Here is a 20,228-nt window from a genome sequence, read left to right as displayed (position 1 = left end):
TTCGAGCTTTAACATGCTCTGACAAGTTCTGATCCTTAAGCCAGGCGTGCCTACGAATAACTGATCCAGTGGCAGCCACCCTGGAAGAAGCCTGTAGAGCATCGAAACCACACTGCAAAGAATGCTTACCCACCTGATCAGAGGCATGAACCAAATCCTGTAATTCCTTACACTCTATGCCCTCTGCCAAAGCATCTACCTTAGATTTTAACTGACTAAAGAGAAAATTCTGGTACTTCAGCATATGAAACTGGCAATTCAAAGCCCTCATTGCTAGAGTGGAAGAGGTATACACTTTTTTACCCCACCTATCCAAAGCTCTAGAATCTTTATCCATAGGAACTGGATTCTTTACAACAGAAGCCCTGACACCCTTAGGTCCCTGGCTAATGGTTTCTGGGTCAGCCCTTGGGCTCTTATACAAATATTTATGAGCCTCTGGCACTCTGTAATACCTGTCTGGCTTAACCGGAGCAGGAGGCAAAGAATCTGGATTAAGGGAAGCCTCAGAGAAAACATCCTGAACAACATCCAAAACAGGGGGTATGGTATAGCCAAGGGCCTATGTTGTGGTAAAAACAAAAATTCCCTAAGTCTCTTTCGGGAATCTGAGAAATCCTGGCCTTCCCATTTAAAATGCTCCCTCACAGAATGCAGGGTTTCTGAAAAAGAAAAATCCTCTGGAGGGGAAGCAGAAGGACTACAATCCTCTGCGTCAGAATCAGAATAAGGGGGAAAATCCTGAATGTCTTCAGCCGAAGACTCTGAGTAATCTGAAGAATGCTCCAATCCTTCCACCTCTGGCTCCACCCTAGGCCTCTTATCTGGAGGGGGCATAGAACCTCTGATTAAGGTAATCAAATCTTCTGCCATTTTTAGCATGTGTTTTTTAGGTACAGAACCTGCAGAACTAGGGTTGACGCCAGAGGAAGACAAACCAGGCCTGACCTTGGAAGGTACCTTAGAGACAGAAGGAGAAGGCCTAACCACCTTATGCAAAGAAGGGACTACAGAGACCTGAGAGGCCCCCTCAGCCTGACCCGACTCCTGAGAGGCCACATCCTGCAAAATTAAAGGCTCCCCCTGAGACTCAGCTGAAACCTCGGCTGGATCCACAGATTCCACCGTAGTTTCTAAAGAACCGGCGTCCGTAACGGACGACTCATCCTGCTTGGACTTTAACGATTTTTCCTTACGCTTCTTAGCGGTAGCGGGCGTCGGAGGATCCGACGGCATATTGTAATTACACCGCTTACCGAAGACAAGCCTAGCACAATCTAACCTGCTTTTAATGGTGCGCTTATTAAATCTAGCACAAAAGCGACATCCGACTACGTCGTGCTCAGGCCCCAAGCAAGGAATACAGAGAGAGTGGTAATCCCTATGAGGTAACTGTTTCCCACAAGAAATACAATTATTCACTTTTTCTGACATCCGGATTTAACTGAGGCAAGAAAAGACAAAAATATTCCCCAACGGGGTACTTAGCCCAACTTGGTTTTCGGTCGGAAACTCAGAATACGAAAATTTCAGGACGCCGAACGGCACTTGCAAATGCTGCTTCTGCTTCGGACCATGCGGCAAGAAAGACTGAGGATATGACGTCGGTCATGTGCTTTAGTACCACGGCGTACTGACATCAGATCTGAGCGACCATGACCGATGCCAGCCTAACACTTTGGTATTCGGGCCGACCGAGGACAGCGGACTACCCACAGGTTATGACTGCAGCAATGTGAGATGAAGAACATCATGCAGCAGACGCCATTAAATCAGTTTTTCTTGCCCCCCTAATGGGAAGCAACTAAATCTATAAATACAAGGATACACCTTCAACAAAAAAGCAAATACACCAAAAAGCTTTTTGAGTGCAGTAAGTGAGAGTAGAGGTATAGACAACAGAAGAAAGAGGGCTGGAGGGAGGGTCACCAGGACTGCAACAGTGAATACACTTGAACATCTACATTTATGGTAAGTGTACACAACTGTACTATGTTCTTCGTGTTTCACTGTTGCAGTCATTACATTTGGGTAGATTCCCATAGCTAAGGTTGGGAGGAGTAATTTAACCATAATTAGAACCAGCTATAAGGCCCTGCAAAACTGCAGTGGCAAAACCAGCTCTGGATTTAGAGAAAATTAGCAAATGATAATGCTTGGTGAAAGTATGTACAGAACTCCAGGTAGCAGCTTCTAGGATATCCCTAGTAGGGACGTCCCTGAGAAAGGCTGTAGAGGTAGATGCAGCCCTGGTTGAATGGGGTCTGATGCCCTGTGGGACAGGTTTTCCATGGTGCTTATAGCAGAAAAGAATGCAATGGCCTATCCATTTTGAAATAGTTTGTTTTGAAATGGCTTTCCCCTCTGTCCCTGCAGCAAATTACACCAGCAGTTGTTCAGATTTTCTTTGAGGTTTAGTCCTGTCCAAGTAGAATCTAAGCTGTCTGTGCGCATCTAAAGAGTGCAGTATCTGTTCCCCTTTGTTCTGTGGGTTCGGAAAGAAGGTAGGCAAATGAATGGACTGATTAAGAGTCACACTGGATACCACCTTGGGCATGAAGGAGGGACTGGTTCTGAGGGACACCCTGTCCGCATGAAAAATTATGAAAGGTTCCACTGCCATAAGGGCCTGTAATTCAGATACTCTTCTTGCAGAAGTGATAGATAAAAGGAAAGCTGTTCTCCAGGAAAGAGATTTTAAATCTGCAGTAGCAGCTGGCTCGAAAGGAGGAAGAGTGAGTTTCTCCAAGACAAAGTTAAGATCCCAGGCAGGAGATGGAGCTCTCCTGGGTGGCCTTAAGTTTTTGGCCCCTCTGAGGAACTGCTTGAGCAGTGGGTGAGAGAAGAGGGGAGGCTCCGTGCTGTAATGAGCTGAAATGGCTGAGGCATGAATTTTGATGGAGGAAAAGGACAAGCCCTTATGAAGCATCTCAGTCAAGTATTGTAGAATCTGAGGTAAACTGGGCACTGCTGCGTTCATTCCTTAAGATTGGTTCCAGGCACAAAATCTTTTCCATTTTGCAGCATAAGATTTTCTGGTACTGGGCCTCCTTGCCTCTAAAATGATATCCATCACTGATTTGCTGAGGGATGGTAAAGGAGAGATTAGGTAATTAGCCAGGCTGCTAGGTTCAGGGTTTGCAGCTGAGGGTGCAGAATCTGGTTCTCCTGCTGAGACAACAGGGAAGGAGTCTGAGGCAGGTGCCATGCAGCCAATCGTGACACACTGCACAAGACTGGGTACCAGTGTTGGCGAGGCCAGTCTGGTGCAATTAAAATTGTCCTTGGCTTGTCCTATTTGATCTTTAGTAGTACTTTGGAAAGCAGAGGCACAGGAGGAAAGGCATAAACTAATAGTTTTTTCCAACTGAAGGATAGAGCATCCACTTTCCAAGCTAGCTTGTGGGGAATCCTTGTGCAAAATCTGTCTAATTTATGGTTCCAGGAGGAGGCAAATAGGTCTATATCTGGGGCTCCCCCATTTGCTTGTCAACATGTTGAAAATCCTTGGTTCCAATTTCCACTCGGGTGGGTCCATGAAATTTCTGCTTAGTCCATCTGCCAGTGTATTTAGTTTTCCTGGCAGGAACTGAGCTTGTAGATTTGCTTGGTAGCTCAAGGCTGTGTTCCACAATACCATGGCTAGTCTGCAGAGGGGGTAAGAATGTGTACCCCCCTGCTTGTTTATGTACCATATCACAGTGGTGTTGTCAGTCTTTACCATTAGTTGTCCTGTAAGAATGTGGTCCTTGAAGGCTGTCAGTGCATTCTGTACAGCTAACATTTCCTTCTGATTTATGTGCAGATGCATTTGACATGGGTTCCATTTGTCCTGAATGCACTTCCCTGCCAGGTGAGCCCCCATGCATAGTCTGATGCATCTGTTAAAATTCGGGTGGCAGGGGGTAGTGTGAATGGTAGTCCCCTGTTTTGGTGGCAGGCCTCTGCCCACCAAAGGAACTCTAGGCGTAGGCAAGGTATGATTGGAATCCTTGCTTCTAGATCCTGTGAATGTTGACACCATATGCTTTTGAGATACCATTGTAGTTTCCTCATATGCAGCCTTGCATATGGAATTAGAAGAATGCAGGAGGCCATGAACCCTAATGCTTGCAGGATTTGCCTTGCAGATAGCTGGGTTTTTGTCGCCTCTTGTTTGAAGTAGGTTGTCAAATTAATCCGTTTCTCCGGCGTGAGGAAAGCCTTCTGGGAAGTTGTATTCAAGCTTGCTCCCAGGAATGTAATTTATCGACAGGGTACCAGGTGTGATTTTGTTTAGTGTATGGTGTACCCCAAGCAAGTCAGTACCCTTTGAACAAAGGCCAGATGATTCAAAAGTATGTCCTGGATTTCTGCCTGAATTAGACAATTTTCCAGGTATGGGTATATTTGAATATTTCTTTGCCTACAAAATGCAATGACTGGAGCTAGGCACTTTGTGAATACCTTGGGTGCAGCAGATAAGCCAAAGGGCAGTGCAGAGAACTGATAGTGCATGTAGCCTGCTTTGAAGCACAGGTATCTTCTGCAAGACTCCCTGATAGGGGATGTGCTGGTATGCTTCTTTTAAGTCTAGTGTTGCTAACCATGCATCTTTGTCTAGCATAGGAAGCAGCTGGTGAAACGTCAGCATTTTGAATTTTGGAATTACCAGGAAGGTGTTTAGAGTAGAAAGGTCCAGGATAGGATGCCATGTATTGCCTTTTCTGGGTACCAGGAAAAGTCTCGAATAGAAACCTTGTTCCTTTTCCTCTTCTGGTACCAACTGAATAGCCTTCATGTTTGAGAGAGAGAGTACTTGATTTTGGGCCTCCATCCACTGATTTGGGGGTAGATCTGGCCACCCACTTGGAGTTGGTAATGTGTGGAAGTGAAATCTGCATCCTTGGGACACTATTTAAAACCCATTTGTCCTGGGTAATGAGTTCCCAGTTTTTGGCCTGCAGACCAATCTTTCCGCCTAAAGGAGCATTCAGCTGGGAAGTGCTTAGAAATTTTAAAAGCAAATGACTGATACAGTTTTCCATAGGGGGGAGTCTTACTACTCCCAGATTTGGGTGTGGAAACCCCCCACTGCTTAGTCTTGTGTGTCCACTGGGACTGAAACCTGGTGTTTCTGCTGTGTCTGGCTTGAGAAGAACTGGAAGGGGCCGGAAAGGACCAATTCTTAGTGGGCCACTGCCTACCAAATCTAGGAGGCTGAATCTGTAAGAAATCTTTGACAGTTTGCATATATTTAGCTTTATCTTCCATCCTTTTTAGAACTTCCTCAGCCTTGTTGCCAAACAGGCAGCCCTGATTTAAGGGAGCATCCAGCAATTTAGCTTTAACATGATCAGGCAAAGTTTGCTCCTTAAGCCAAGCATGCCTTCTACGCACAGACCCAGTAACAGCAGCCCTGCAGGAGGCCTCTCATGAATCAAATCCACATTGCAAAGTATGTTTTTCAACCTGTTCAGCAGAATGCATTAAATCCTGTAATTCTTCAGCACAGTCAGGAATCAACATCATTTTCTGTTTAAGCAATCCAATAACATGTTACTGATACTTTAACATATGAAACTGGCAGTTTAAAGCCCTAATGGCCAAGGTTGCAGAAGTGTAAACCTTCTTACCCCATCTATCCAGCACCCTGGAATCTCTATCAGAGGGGGTAGGATTTTTAGCAGTAGAAACCTTAATGCCCTTAGGTCCCTTTGAAATAGTCTCTGGACCCTCAACAGGATTTCTAAAAAGGAACTTGTGAGAATCAGGAACCCTGTAATACCCGACAGGTTTTCTGGGAGTAGGAAGCAAAGAATCAGGAGCCAAACTAGATTCAGAAAAGGCATCAACAATATGCAATACAGGAGGTATAGCCAAAGGCCTATGCTGAGGCAGGAGTAAGAAATCCCTAAGAATCTTTTTAGAATCAGAAAATTCCTGGCTTTCCCAGTGGAAATGCTCCCGTAGAGTATGTAAGGTCTCACCAAAAGAAAAATCCTCAGGAGGAGAAGCAAAGGGAATAGAGTCCTCTGCATCAGAATCCTCATAAGTAGATAAGGGCAAATCCAGATCATCAGAAAAATCAAAATCCTGGTCAGAAGATTCAAACAACTTCTGCCCTAGGTTGCTTAGAATGGGGGGGGGTTGGCTTCCCCTGATTAGAGTTATAAGATCTTCAGCCATTCTTATTTGTTTTTTAGGCCTAGAGGCCTGAGCATACGGTCTGGGCATCGTTTTTTTAGGCATGGGTCGAGATTTTGGCCTAAATGAAGAAGGAAGCTTTGGTTTAATATGCAAGTCGGTAGGCCTGAATACACACTCAGAAGCTGATGCCTGCACAGTGGCTCCGGACCCATCCAAGGATACAGACATCCGCAGGTTCCACAGCTGAAGCATCTTGCGGCATACCAGACTCCAAATGGGTCTCAGTAGAGGCCTGCGAGCCAGAAGTATCGGCTATCAGGGGCTGCAAAAGTGCCTCACTCACTGCCTCGCGAATGGCTTAGGAGAAGCGTCATTGGCAGTTTTGGACCTTGGCGGCCTGTCTCTCTCTTTATCTTCACGTTTTTTCATAATCCCGGTAGTCGGAAGGCTATCCAACAACATTTCTGGATAATTGAACAGAGAACCAAAACATTTAGATGCGAAAATATACAGACGACGGATAGTGCACTGTTTAAATAAAGCACAAAACCTACAGTGAGGTACGTCGTGGTCAGAGCCTAGGCAAGGAATACAAAATGAATGAAAATCTTTGTGAGGTATTTGCTTTCCACAAGTAATGCAATTATTTACTTTTACTGAAATTAGAAGGAGCAAGAAAAGTTTCCCCAGCAGGGTACTTAACTTTAGTTGAAGACTTTGGTTCTGAAACTCAAAAATGAAAATTTCATGAGTCAGCCGACCGGCACTTGCAAACTGCTTCTGCTTCGGGCACCGCACGGCAAGAAAAACGGATGTAATGGCGTCGGCTGCATGTTTTATAACCCTGACGACCTGACTTCATGGAAGAAGTGACAGCAACCGACGCAAGTCCCAAGACTTTGTTAATCAGGCCGACTGAGGGCTACTGCAAAGCAGATAACCCAAATGTAATGACTGCAACAGTGAAACACGAAGAACATCAATGCAGACGTAGGTCTTAGCTAGTAACTTGTCAGCCACATGGGTACCCGGTAAAACTCAACACTGGGTTTATAGATTAGTACTAAGCTAACTGCCCTTGCGAGCCATTTTAAGCCTAGCCAATTATCCCTTGTGAGACTCAAGCTCTGCACCTTATGTTTGTAAGGCAAACACCTTAACCATTAGGCCACCCTCCCAACCAAACAATTTGCTCCAGGTGAGGCTTGAACGCACAACCTCAGAATTGCTCTAGTACTGCTGTATAAGTACTGTACGCTAACCGACTGCACTACTGGAGCTTCACAAACTAATGTATGTTAAGAAGGACATCTGAACTGTACAAACTAAAGGAAAGAACTTGAGGTCTCAATAACTAGGTGTCTTTATACAGTTCACATTTGACCTCTCACAATGTGTGTCCAAATGCCCCACTACAATTTGCATCAGGAGTAAACCAAACTATGAACCAGTCTGTGGCAGTCCAGGTGTTAGGATCAAGAGGATTACATCACTATTTTACATTACACACTAGAATGGACACAACTGAAGGAGTCACAGCTTTGAAAAGTTCCAGCAGAGGGGATTGCTCAGGCTAACTGCTGACAAAGTCCTGAAAAAAATGAGTACTCACTACAGATGTTTTAATCTAAGTTCACAAAGCTTTTCAACTCCTCCTATAAAAAAATTACCTGGGAGGGTTAGCTTCAAGTTCTTGTAGTTTTTCTTCCATTTTTACCTGGGATTCTGCCAGCTCATCATACTCCTGTGAAAAAATGAAAATAATCAATTAAATCATAGCTTTGAAAATCTTTATTTCACAAAACTGCACAGCAGAAATAAAAAATTATGCACTTGCCATAATGATAAATCTGTGTTTTCTGTTTCTGTCAGTTGTCAACTGAAAAGTCCCTGATATGATTTCGGCCACTTTTTTCAGACTTAAGTCCTGCAGATCAGGCTCCTCTCCTTAACCTATGATCTCATCTTGTCCCCAACATTACCTCAGATCTCGTTCGCCGCTTAGAGTTCAGACGTGATTCATGGCTCAGGCTAGTGTGATTTTTGATATTTAAACTTCTGGAATATTCATTTTTAATGCTTAGCCTATTTCCTAAATAATCACTCTTTCTTCCTTCAATAGTGCCTCCCCCTTTCCCTTGTTTTCTGTCATTCAAAATAAAAAAAAAGTACAATTATCTCTCTTTCTTGTCTAGGCTTGCCATTATACTAGTTTTATCTAGTTTTCTTGATACCATTTCAACACCTTTATTGAATTAATACTTGTGGCAGGCACACTTACATTTATATAAAAGCAATCAAAGTATTAAGTTGAAAATAAACATTACACTTCCCATATATTGCTGTATATCATATAACTTAAGCAACATTACAAAAATGATTCAATTCCTGTCCCTTTTAAGCAAGAAACATCTTTATTAAACTATCACTTACAATAAGCAATCATACATTTATATAAATGAAAAATCACACGGACACAATCCTAGTTGCAAGCATTTTACATTACAAACCACATTGACACTCCCAGTTGCAAACGTTATACATCACTTATCTACCCAATCATTTTCAGTCGGACATTACATAGCTCATTTAAGTCCTGCTTTCTTTTGAACCTCATTCCTGTACTGTATGTACTGTTCTCACAATTTCCATTTTTTCCTATGTAGTTTGTTCCTACCTTGGCGGTTCCACTTGTTTTACCCGTTACTATATTCACTACTTCTAATATACTTGGTTTAGATTTTGATTTCCATTTTCTAGTAATTGCTTTTTTGCCAGTCACCATAATTAGAGACAGCAAGGCCTTACCATGTCTAGGCAATTCCAATTCTGTATCATAGCTCAGAAAAATAATTTCCCTCATCACACCAATCTGCCTACCAGCATCTCCGAGAGTACATTCCACAGGGAATCCCTAGAAGTTCACCAACTCACTCCACTTCCAGAAAATATGTTCTCAATTTCCTCTTTCCTCCCAATCACACTTCCAACATTTGCCATTTACCTGAGGAAAAATTCTCTGGAGTCTACTTGGGGTATAAAAATATCTATGGAAACTTTTCCCAGGAAAAATCCTAAATCTTCTAGATTTTGTTGCATATTTGGGAGACATGCATATATCCTCCCATTGTTTCTTTGTGAAATGCTTATTCAATCTCTTCCCAATCCTTTCCAACCTCCACCAATTGATTTTTATAGTTATCATGCAATATTGTACAGTATATGCTCTAGTAATTATTCCTTTGTTTATGGCAGCTTCTGTTCTAGACTCTAGCAAAAACTCTACCAGTGCTGGTCTGTCATTTAAGACCCCCCCATTTCTTTCTCTTTGTCTATACTCTGATATCAATTCTTGATAGGGAAAGCAATCGGTAACCTGCACTCCAAATACATTCTTGGCGTCTTCCTATCATCTTTCCCTCTCTAGCAATTTGCTCCCAATACCTTGGTTCCTTTGCCAGTTTTCTCCAATAAATTCCAGCCTCCTCTTGCCTATTGTTTATTTATCTAATTACAGTCATCCCTATCAGCAGAATCTCATTTCTCCATTCCCACACTGGCTTGGGCAGAGCAGTGGTGCAGCGGTAGCATTGTCACCTCACAGCAAGAGGTTCTCCGGTTCTATTCTCGGCTGGGGTGCCTTCTGTGCAGAGTCTGCACGTCCTCCCTGCATTCATGTGGGTTTCCCCTGGGTGCTTCGGTTTCCTCCCACAACTCAAAGACATACATCTGGAGTGTTTCTCCCTGGGCCTCCGCTGAAAATTGGTTTTGTTCCAAGTCGGACTTTCCCAGTAAACAAATGTTAAATTAAATAATTATTAGAAAACTTTCTGCTACTTTATGGATATAATATCCTGTATGATTTTTGTTATTCTCCTTAAAGGCCTGCATCCAAAATTCTAGTCTCTCCTTGTTTCTTGAGCTTTCCCTGTTTCATAATCATCCCTTTCCACTCTGAATTATAGTTTTCTGCTTGTTCTATGTATAGGAGCCTTAACTGTGTAGCTCTAAAATCCCCTTTCAAATTGGGTAATCCCAACTTACCCTGTTCTACTGGAAGAATCATCTTATCCCACTTGACTCTTGCCGTCTTCCTCTCCCAGATAAAGTCCTTCGTCTCTTTATTAACTGCTATCCACAATTTCTCCTCTGGTTGATAAAAATATCCTTGACCTATGTACAAGACTAAAGGTACTAAAAACATTTTGACTGCTTGTATCTTAACTATCCATATAACAAAGCTTCCATTTTTCTCAGTTTTTGTATTATCGGTTTTAGTCTCTTCCCACATATTTAGTTGCCACACCAGAAACATTTTTAATCCATACTCCTAAATACTTCACTTTATCATGTCCGCATAAAAAAAGTTTATTGCTTAACCAATTTGTGCGTGGGTACATAATTTACCACTATTGCCTTTTGTTTTAGCTTCATTTAATTTTGTATCCCGAAAAGATCTGAAATGGTCTCAATATGTTTCACAACACTGTAATGTCTCTTTCTGTTTCTGTCAGGTATACAATATCATCTGCAAATACAGACAGTTTTTTCTGACTACATAACCAATTTATATCCTTGAATTTCTGAGTCCCTTATTTTCTTTGCCAATGGTTCTAAATATAATGCACATAAAGGGGAAGAGGACACCCAACCTGGTTCCACTGCTCAAGCTTAAATTATCAAAAAGGACCCCACCCACTTTAAATTTTCACCTCTGAACCCTCATACATCCTCCTAATCAACTTACCAATTTTTTCAGGAAATGCAAATACTTCCATTGCCCTGCTCATACAGTCCCAGCTTACTCTGTCAAATGGTTTCTTCACATCAAGACCCACACACAACAATGGCATTTTCTTACATTCTGCTTTGCTCTGGATCATCAATCTTCTTCTAATGTTGTCAAACGTTTGCATCTCCTCCACAATACCACAATGATACATATCTACCAATTTTGACATTACTTTTGTTCTTTGATATCATTGTTAATAAATTTTGTTTCCTACCCTACACCTTTTCCACTTTTCTGGGTCGTCTACTTGTTGGTAGCGTTTTCTGTGTTCTTTATTTCAGGACTATGTGGAAAAGTCTACAGGTTTTAAAAAGTGTGTAGCTTTTAGCCACAAGATGCCTAACTCTGACTCCCATTCTAATTGTGCATACTGTTTGGATTCAGCTCACTTGGACGAAGATTGCTCAATTTGCAGTGCTCTCAGCCATCGAGCAGTGATCAATTGACATAATAAATTGGTTATGAGAGGTCTCATTACCTCAGATTCTTCCAAGTCTGCATCTAGAACTTCTCCCTTGAGTAAGAAGCCTCAATGAAACACAAGGGGGAAAAAGTGACAGCCCAAAGACAATGGCAAAGAGACAAGGAAGTGTCAAGTAGAAGATGTATCACAGTTAGAGTCTTTTTTTTTTTTTTTTTTTTTTTCAATAATAAATCTTAATTATTTTCCAGTTGTTAATACAATAATACACAAAGCAAAAAAAAAAAAAACGAAAAGGAAAACAGTATCTAAACAGTTTGAGTCTTGATTCTGTGCAGTCTCCTTATTTAGGCAGGCAAAATTCCACATATCTTGAGCCTTCTTCCCAAGGCAGGAATGACTGATAAAGGAATGAGTCCAGGTCCACAATGACAAAGCCAATCCTCTAAGGAAGGGTCATAAGACATGACCCGATGGAAAGGCATGAAAAATAGTACATCATAAACATAAGGCTAGAACAAAAGAGGAGAGAAGTTGAAGTGCAAAGCAAAACAACAAAAGGAAAGGACGAAGAAGTTCCCTGATAAACACGGGCTTGGAGCTAGTCTTCAATACAAATGCAAACGTGTAGTAAGAGGGGAAAAAGTTCAAACAGAAAGCACACTCATTAAATGAACAATGGAAACTGTAGCTAAAGAACTTGGCTTGAAAAACAAAGGTAAGGTGCCTGAAAAACATAGCTTACTTACGTCAGAAGCTCCTGAGGTTTTTACCATTAAGAAAGCTTAATTAAATGCAAAATAAGACCCATAGCAAAGGAAAGTACAGTTGCGTAACTAAACTTGACATAACAATTGATGTTCAAATAGGTCATTGTGGCAGTAACATTAAAGATATACATGGGATGGAAATAGAACGTCTGGTCAATATACTAAAGCATTTGAGCCCTCACCTCATGCACTGTATGTCTGCTGAAGCATAACTACTATAAAGAGGAAATACTAGTGCCACAATTCATAGCTTTCTTGCCCGAAAAAGGAGGCTACATCCAAACATCGTGTCAGAAAGCTTCCAAAGCTTCACAGCACCTTTCACATACCCAAATGGGTAGTCAGCTTGAATTGAGTTGACTAAAAAGACAGGTTTGAGTGCCAAGCCCTTCAGAGCCTTCATGCCAACTGTGAAAGGGAGGCTTAACCCTGACAGGACATTGCTGGAAACAACAAAAAAAACACGCACCCTGGCATAAAAAAACATCTACACCCTGGCATAAAAAAACAAGGTGGATGGAGGGATGGAGCAGCTACTGCAGCAGTATTCATTCAAACATTTACTGTCATGGTAATCTTGCTTCCACAACTATACTAGGTTTTTCATATGAACACTGCTGCACTAGCCTATGTTACATGACTAGATTACCACTGCTAAAAAATGGGAGGTGAAGGAGAAAGTTCCAGGAACCCCTGGAGAATGGTCCTAGCAAAGCCTGACCTCTACTTGGATTAGTGCTTTGAAATTGCTGCTTCTAGAATACTTTTGAGTCCAACCCTTTCCAAAAAGACATAGATGGAGAAAAAGTACTGGTAGAATCTTCCTAGACCCTGCCTGGAACAGTTCTGTTGTGACAGGAATAAGAAAAGTACTACTGCGCTATCTTCTCTATGCAACTAAAGCAAGAGGAAACGCAGAGCAGTTTCGCTGAAAAGCTGTTTTAAACTTTAATAAACAAAATCAATTTACACTAACATGATGAAACGAAAACTTTTCGTATATGTAAGTAGTAGGTGAAAGCGCTTAACTCTCATTGATTGTTGTTACATATACGAAAAGTTTTCGTTTCATCATGTTAGTATAAGTTGATTTTGTTTATTAAAGTTTAAAACAGCTTTTCAGCAAAACTGCTCTGCGTTTCCTCTTGCTTTAGTTGCATAGAGAAGATAGCGCAGTAGTAGTTTATTATTGCAACGTTGTGTCTGTTTCGGTAGGAATAAGAAAAGTACTAGTCCAAAAGAACCATTTGGAAAGGTTGCCCCTTCTTAACTTCACAAGAAATGAACTACTGATCTGAAGTTCTGAAAGATTTTGCGCCATCAAGATAGTCCTAGAGTCTGAGGACATCCAAGCTACGAAGTATCCCTTTCTCCCTAATTTTTTGGTTCAAGGAAGAACACAGGGTGAAATGCTATTTGACTCAGATACCCTAGTAGGCACTGGTACTCAAGAAAACTCTTGTGGAAATTGATAGAAAGGTTAACCCACCAAATATACTGTTGGTTTGATTACACTGTATAGAATATATGTAATGTATGTTTGTAAATGTGAACTTGCTAATCTAGTTTGACTGTAAACAAGTTTGCCTATGTCACAAGTGGTAATTCAATAAAGGTGTTCTTCAAAAATAAATAAATAAAAAAAGTTGACCCCATAACAGACTGCAACTCACTCTTCTTGCAGAGGTGACAACAACCAGTAAAACTATTTTCCACATTAAAAACCTCAAGTCAGTCTGATAAGGTGGTTCAAATGGAGAACGTGTTAGTATCCAACACAAACTTAAGATCCAAAGATGGAGCCAGTAGTTTTCTTTGAAGTCTCTTATGCAAAACCCCTTTTAAAAACAATTTTATATGGAAATTCCTTGAAAGAGGGGGATCAATGGGCAGACTTGCTTAAATGGCAGACAAATGAGTCTTGACAGAGGATTAAGACAGGCCATAGGAAAGTAATTCATACAAACTCTAAAACCAGAGAAACACTTTTCCCATTTGCTAATATACGATTTTCTAGCAGCAGGGTTTCTTGCCTCCATTAGTACAGACTCAGTAAACAGGTACCTAAAAGGTATCAAGATTCTATCATCCAGGCATTCAACTGGAGATGACTGATGTTGGGGTGTATCAAACATCCTTGTTTTTGTGACAGTAGATCCAGTCTATGAGGAAGCTTGTGGTAATTGCCCCTGGCCTTTGCTTACTCCGGAAGGGAGTCACCACAGTGATCTAGGGGGATTCCTTCTGAATCCAGAAGTACCCTGGATATTAGTGGAAAGGGTGGAAAAGCATACAGGAACATTCTTGACCAAGGAAAAGAAAAAGGCACCTGTCTTCCAGGCCCTCTTGCATGGAGTTCTGTAACAAAATCTTGCCAGTTGATTGTTCACAGAGAAGTCACAGAGGTCTACTTGAGGAACTTCGCATAGATGTATCAAATCTAGGAAGATTCCCTCATCTACTTTCCATTCGTGAGGGTCTGCCCTGGTCCTGCTCGTGCTCAGCTTGTCTGCAAAACAACTTTGCTCTGACAGAATGCTGGATGCCTGTAGAGTGACTGTGATGTGAAACTATACCCCAAGTTGACACAGCTACTCTGCAAAGGGGGGTGCGACCCAATTCCCTCTTGCTTGTTGATGTATCACATGACTGTGGTACTATCTGTAACCACTTGAAGAGTTCTTGGGACCAAAGATGGCTCACAGTTGAGTTTCTTGATCAAAGCAAGCATCTTCTTGACATTTATGTGCTTGCATCTGCCACTGGTGTCCAACACTCCCTGTACTTTTATCCTTCCTGAAACTGCTCCCTAAGCAAAGTCCAGAGTGTTAGAGTGTTATGTTGATTGACTGATTTGGGGCACAGAGAGAAAAGGAGACCTAGATTTAAGGATATCTGCGGTCTCCACCAAAAGATTTCTTTTCTGAATCCCCCCAGCACTAGGATTTGAAAAGATAAAGGGTGATGATGGGACCAGAGAGATTTCAGATACCACTGTATTGTTCTTATGTGGAGTCTTGTCAGGTCTATAAACTGTTATGTACTTACCACAACTTGGAAACTGTGCTATCCAGTGTTATTATTCATCACAGATGGGTCCTGGATCTGAGCTAGCAAAATGAGCGACAGCTCCTGAGTTCAAGCTCCACTCCTCCCCTTACTGCCTGTTACCCATAATCCTCAGCTTGAGTTTTCTAGATAACTATCCCGGCTTGGACACTGTCCTTTTACCCAGGAACAGCAGAACCAAACAATCCATTACTCCAAGAATCCCCTGGTCACCAGGAGGAGGACGGAGGGTGGGAACGTGATGAACAATGACACTGGATAGCACAGATTCCAAGTTATGGTAAAGTACATAACTTTATCTGATGCTATCCATTGCATTACTGATCACAGATGGGTCAGACTCCACAACTACCCAAAATCCTGGGAGGTCTCAAGGAAGAACAAGGACATGCTGGAGCACACAAGAACCAAACGAGGTTCTACTCATGAAGAGCAATTCCAGCTTGTAGTATGTTACAAAGGTATGGGGGCTTCATGAAGTAACAGCAGCACAAATGTCATCTAAGGACATCCTAGTACAGAACGCTGAAGACGTAGCTACTGACTGCATACAATGAGCTTTAATAGGTCTGGGAAGATCCCTGTGATTGCTCTCATAAATGTGAACTATGCAAGAAGCTATCTAGCAAGAAATCGACACTTTGGAAATGGCCCTGCCTCTCCTTGCCAGGGAAAAGGCTACAAAAAAGCTGATCTGACTTCGAAAATCCTCAAGTCCTCTTTAAATAGAAATGTAACTGCCTATGGACATCCAGGCAATGTAGCTGATACTCCCCTTTGTTCGAGAAGTTGGGAAAAGAAACAGGGAACTGTATATACTGATTTAGGTTGGGTTCCAAAGCCACTTTTGTAATGAAGGAAGGACTGGCACTAAGAGAAACCCTACCCTTATAAAAACAACATGAAGGGAGGCTTTATGCAAATAGCTTGCAATTCAGGAACCCTCTTGGCAGAGGTAACTGCCACCAAAAAGGCCATCTTCCAAGACAGAAACTTAATATCACACTTTGCAGCAGGTTCAAAAGGTCGTGTCAGGGACTGCAGTATCAAGGTAAGATAATAAAGGAGGAGATGGATCTTTGAAGGGAGGCCTAAGCGAGAATACCCCTTTGAGAATGACCTTTCAGAGCCTAGAAGAAAACATGGGACTATCATTCAAGTGGAAATTGGAAACAGCTGCCAACTGCTTCATCAATCATCAAGAAGCTTGCCCCTTGCTGAAACAGAGAAGAAAGGAAAGACAAGATATCTGGAACTGGAGCAGAAAAAGGGGGGGGGGTCTATGTCCCTCTGACAAGCCAAGAGAGAGAACCTCTTCCATTTCTTGGAATAAACCTTTTTAGTGGAAGGCTACTGAGATGCCAAAATATCATTCACCTGAGAAGGCAACTTGGTCTGGCTGAAGATCATTGGAACTGGAGGTACCAAGCTGTCAGCCTCAGGGACATCAGGTCGGGAGGGGAAAGTCCACATGGGTGGGAGATGAGATCCTGGACTGGATCCAATATCCATTGCAGATATTTCAGATGAGCCCAGAGGAGGGGGAACTACATCTGACGAGGCCAAAAGAGGGCAATGAGAATGAGGTGAGCCTTCAGGCGACAGGCTATCTTTAGAACTGTGGGAATGATGGATGTTGGGGGATAGGCGTAGAGGAGTCCTGGTGGACAGTGTTGAATTAGAGCATCACTAGCTGACTCCCCCCCCCCCAGTAAGGGGGATCAAGGCAAAGTATTTGCTGCATTTGTGATTTACCGGAGATGCAAACAGGTCGCAGCACGGAGATCCCCATAGATCAAAGGTCCAACTTGCCAATGACTGTTTCAGAGACCACTAGTGAGGACTCAAGATAGATGTGCTCAGTTTGTCTGCTAGCATGTTGGAATTGCCGGGGATATGGTTTGCAAGAAGAAAGCGGCTGGAGGCCATCACCCATTCCCACACTCTCATGGCCTCTCAGCACAGCGGGTAAGATTGTGTCCTCCCTTGCTTGTTGATGTAGCAGACTACTGCCATGTTGTCTGTCTAAATAGCTACAGTCCCAAGAGGTAGAAGGTCCTGGAAGGCTTATAATGTTAGTAGAACCTCTCCCCTCATCTAGGGGACACTGATGTGCAACTTGGTCTCCACGGGGAACCACTGCCTTGGACCATCCTTCCCTGGAAATTCCCACCCAGCCCACCCCAACAGAAGCACAGAAATCTCATGAAGTGCCTATTTTCATGTGATAGTATGCATCCTTGAGCTCTGTTGAGCACATCCAGTCATCCTTGAGCAGAAGCGAAGAATGGACTGAACAGTGACCATCTGGAACTTTGACTTCTTGACCGATAAATTCAGACTGCTGAGGTCCAGAATGGGACGCAGTTCCCCTGTTCTTTTGGGCACTAAAAATAAGCGAGAGTAAGTACCGGATCTTTGTCGTCCTGTTGGGACCTTCTGGATGGCCCTTTTTTGACAGAGATCTTGCACCTCTTTGGAATCCAATGCCCTTTGGTGGGGTGGGATGTCTGGGAGTGACTTTTGGATCAGAAGGGGGAGACTGAAGGGTATATTATATCCCCTCGACCCAATGTTTAGTACCCACTGGTCTGAGGTAATAGCTGCCCAAGCCAAGTGGTGCAAGGAGATATGACCCCCTGACTGCCTCCAGGGCAGAGCAGTCGGCCAGCACTTCAGAAGTGCTGTGGGGGCTTCTCCGAGAAAGGTTCCCAAAAGCCTTGATTCTGCAGACCCCCTCTGTCTCTGGGGTGGTGTCTGCCATCGAATCCCCTTCCCCGGTCAAAAGAAGACCATTCCTGCTGAGTATCCTGGAAGGAAGACTGCGTCCTGCAAAACCATAGCTTTTTACAACCCCTCTGAGTCTTAGAAAAGGGTCATCAGGCAGTAGAAAACGTGATGCTGATGGCTGACAAGGTCTTTCCCTCCTACTCACTGCAGGTAAATGTGTCCTTGACCAAAGTACCAAAGAGAGTAGATCCATCGAATGGGGCATTAGTACAGGACAACTTAAAGTCCACAAACCTGCAAAGGCGAAGCCAGGCATGATGCCCAATAGCAATGCCTGTACCTGCCACTCGAGAGGTGGCCACTACAGCATTCCAGATCAACCTCATTGAAGCATTAGCTAGGGAAGTGAGCGTGGAGAGCTTTGGAGAAACCACCTTAAGGCTCTCCAAAGACCAAATTCCTTTGCAGCCATGTGAAATGTGCCATGTAATTTATAGTCATTCCGAACACAGCTGAGGTATTACACGAGCTTTCCAAACCAGTCTATTCGTCCTAGACTCCCTGTTAGGGGAATGGACCATTAAGCTCTCTTGGTGGCTGCAACAACCACAATAGCATCTACCGGAAACCTTTACTCCAAAATGGTTTGTCCTTGTGGGGACTGAGGAACTTATCCGCCCTCTTGGGGACCAGTTCAACTGTATGTAGCTTCTTCCACGCCCTGCTGGCAATGAGCTGGACTAACTCGTCTGCGGGGGGAGACACCCAGGAAATAGATGGGCCCAACCTGAATGCCTTCAGGAACACGGATTACTCAGAGGATGGGGTGGGGGGAAGACCAACCACCCCACTCTTAGGATCTCAAGAATGTCGCCAAAGGGCACCTCCTCCGACGGAAGTCTGAGGGACCCGTCCCCTTCTTCGAAATCAATGCCTTCCATTAGAGACTCTAGAGGTGAGTCAAAGTGCCTCCTCTTGCATGTCCTCTTCTGAGGAGGGTGCTCCACTGTGGGCTCTAGGGGAGGACCCTGAAGAGGAGGGAACCCCTATGGAGAGGTTATGCCTTTCTGAGGGAGATCCCTGGGGGGGGGGGTGCCTGACCCCAGACCAATGATGCAGGCTCGCCACCCAAAATGGAACCAGGCCAGATAGGATTCAGATAGGAGGAAGAGGCTGCTGACCAACCGGAGACAGTCCTCTCTATTGCCCAGAAGGAGACAGACTGGACAAAGACCCACCCTCCTCCCTGCTGACAGAGACCGATTGGGGCAGGAAGGGAGACCCCAGCACAGTGCCATCTCCGGACAATATTGGATCAGAGATATCTAGGGCAGAGGCTCCCAAAGGAAGGGAACGGTCCAATAACTCCAGACAAGAACCTCCCCCAGGGATATCTCAAGCCCGAGGCAAAGCCAACCCGCTGGGCAAGTGGGCTGAACTAACTAGGGACCCAGGAGGCGTAAGAGTGGGGGCACTACCCAATGCCAATGGCCTCTCCTTAGGCAAGCTCTGACCCCAGGGCATCAAACTAGACTCCCTGTTATCAGATGTGGGTGAAATGCCCCTTGGCAAGTGGCTATGGGATGGAAGCAGACCCAGTTCTATTTCAGCTTTGAAAAAGATCCTCATCATCTGGTCCATATCATATGGGAGCAAACTCCTAGTGGACCGAGCGGAGATTAAAGAATGGCCAGAGAGTCTGTGGTCCCTAGAAGAGGACTTGCTAGACTACCTCAGATCCAAGATCTGTGAGGTGGCTGGGGAGCCAGTAATAACAATCTGCTCCAAAGGAGCCGTTGGACCCAAAGACCTGGACGGATCCGAGCGAATGAGATTTCTTGCAGATGGATCCGGCAAGGTTGTCAGAGCCAAGGGGGATGTCCAACCTATTGGATCCAATGACCTCTGAACTTTAGAGGAGTCAGATCTGGCCTGGGGAGCTGAAACTTTTGGAGCCAATGTCCCAGAGGCTGGGCTCGGATATACAGCACATGGATTTGAGAGCCTGGGACGTTTAAGCAGGGGAGTCTTGTGAGGAAGGAAGGTTCCCCTCTTGGGATCTGAAGTGGCCTTGGAGGGGCAGCCCGAAACCAGGGGACCCCCTTTGGACTTACTTTTTAGAAGTACCTTGTTTCTACGGTCTGGGAGAGCCCTGGGACTGAAAACTACACAGATGTCGCATTCAATCTCTAAAAGGGGCTGTCCTAGACAGTAGATGCACTCCTCATGAGTGTTGGCAGGAGCCAGTTTTCGAGCACATGAAGAGCAGCATCTAAAACCCGATGGTTTGTCAGCCATCACAAAACACAGACACACT

General features: G+C 43.7%; 1 protein-coding gene across 1 annotated transcript in view; it reads right to left on the bottom strand.

The window, feature by feature from the left end:
- KDM1A (lysine demethylase 1A) overlaps window positions 1-20,228 on the bottom strand; it is a gene marked incomplete in the record, with an annotated part of 2,315,042 nt that overhangs the window by 673,860 nt on the left and 1,620,954 nt on the right. Inside the window, 1 exon segment of the mRNA XM_044060124.1 lies at window positions 7,800-7,873. Within this exon segment, the coding sequence (XP_043916059.1) occupies window positions 7,800-7,873 (74 nt within the window).

The sequence above is a fragment of the Protopterus annectens genome, chromosome 1.part2, assembly GCF_019279795.1.
Source record: "Protopterus annectens isolate FY-2018-M chromosome 1.part2, PAN1.0, whole genome shotgun sequence".
NCBI lineage: Eukaryota > Metazoa > Chordata > Ceratodontiformes > Protopteridae > Protopterus > Protopterus annectens.
Note: the sequence above shows the minus strand (reverse complement) of the source record. Positions and strands in the feature narration are given on the sequence as shown.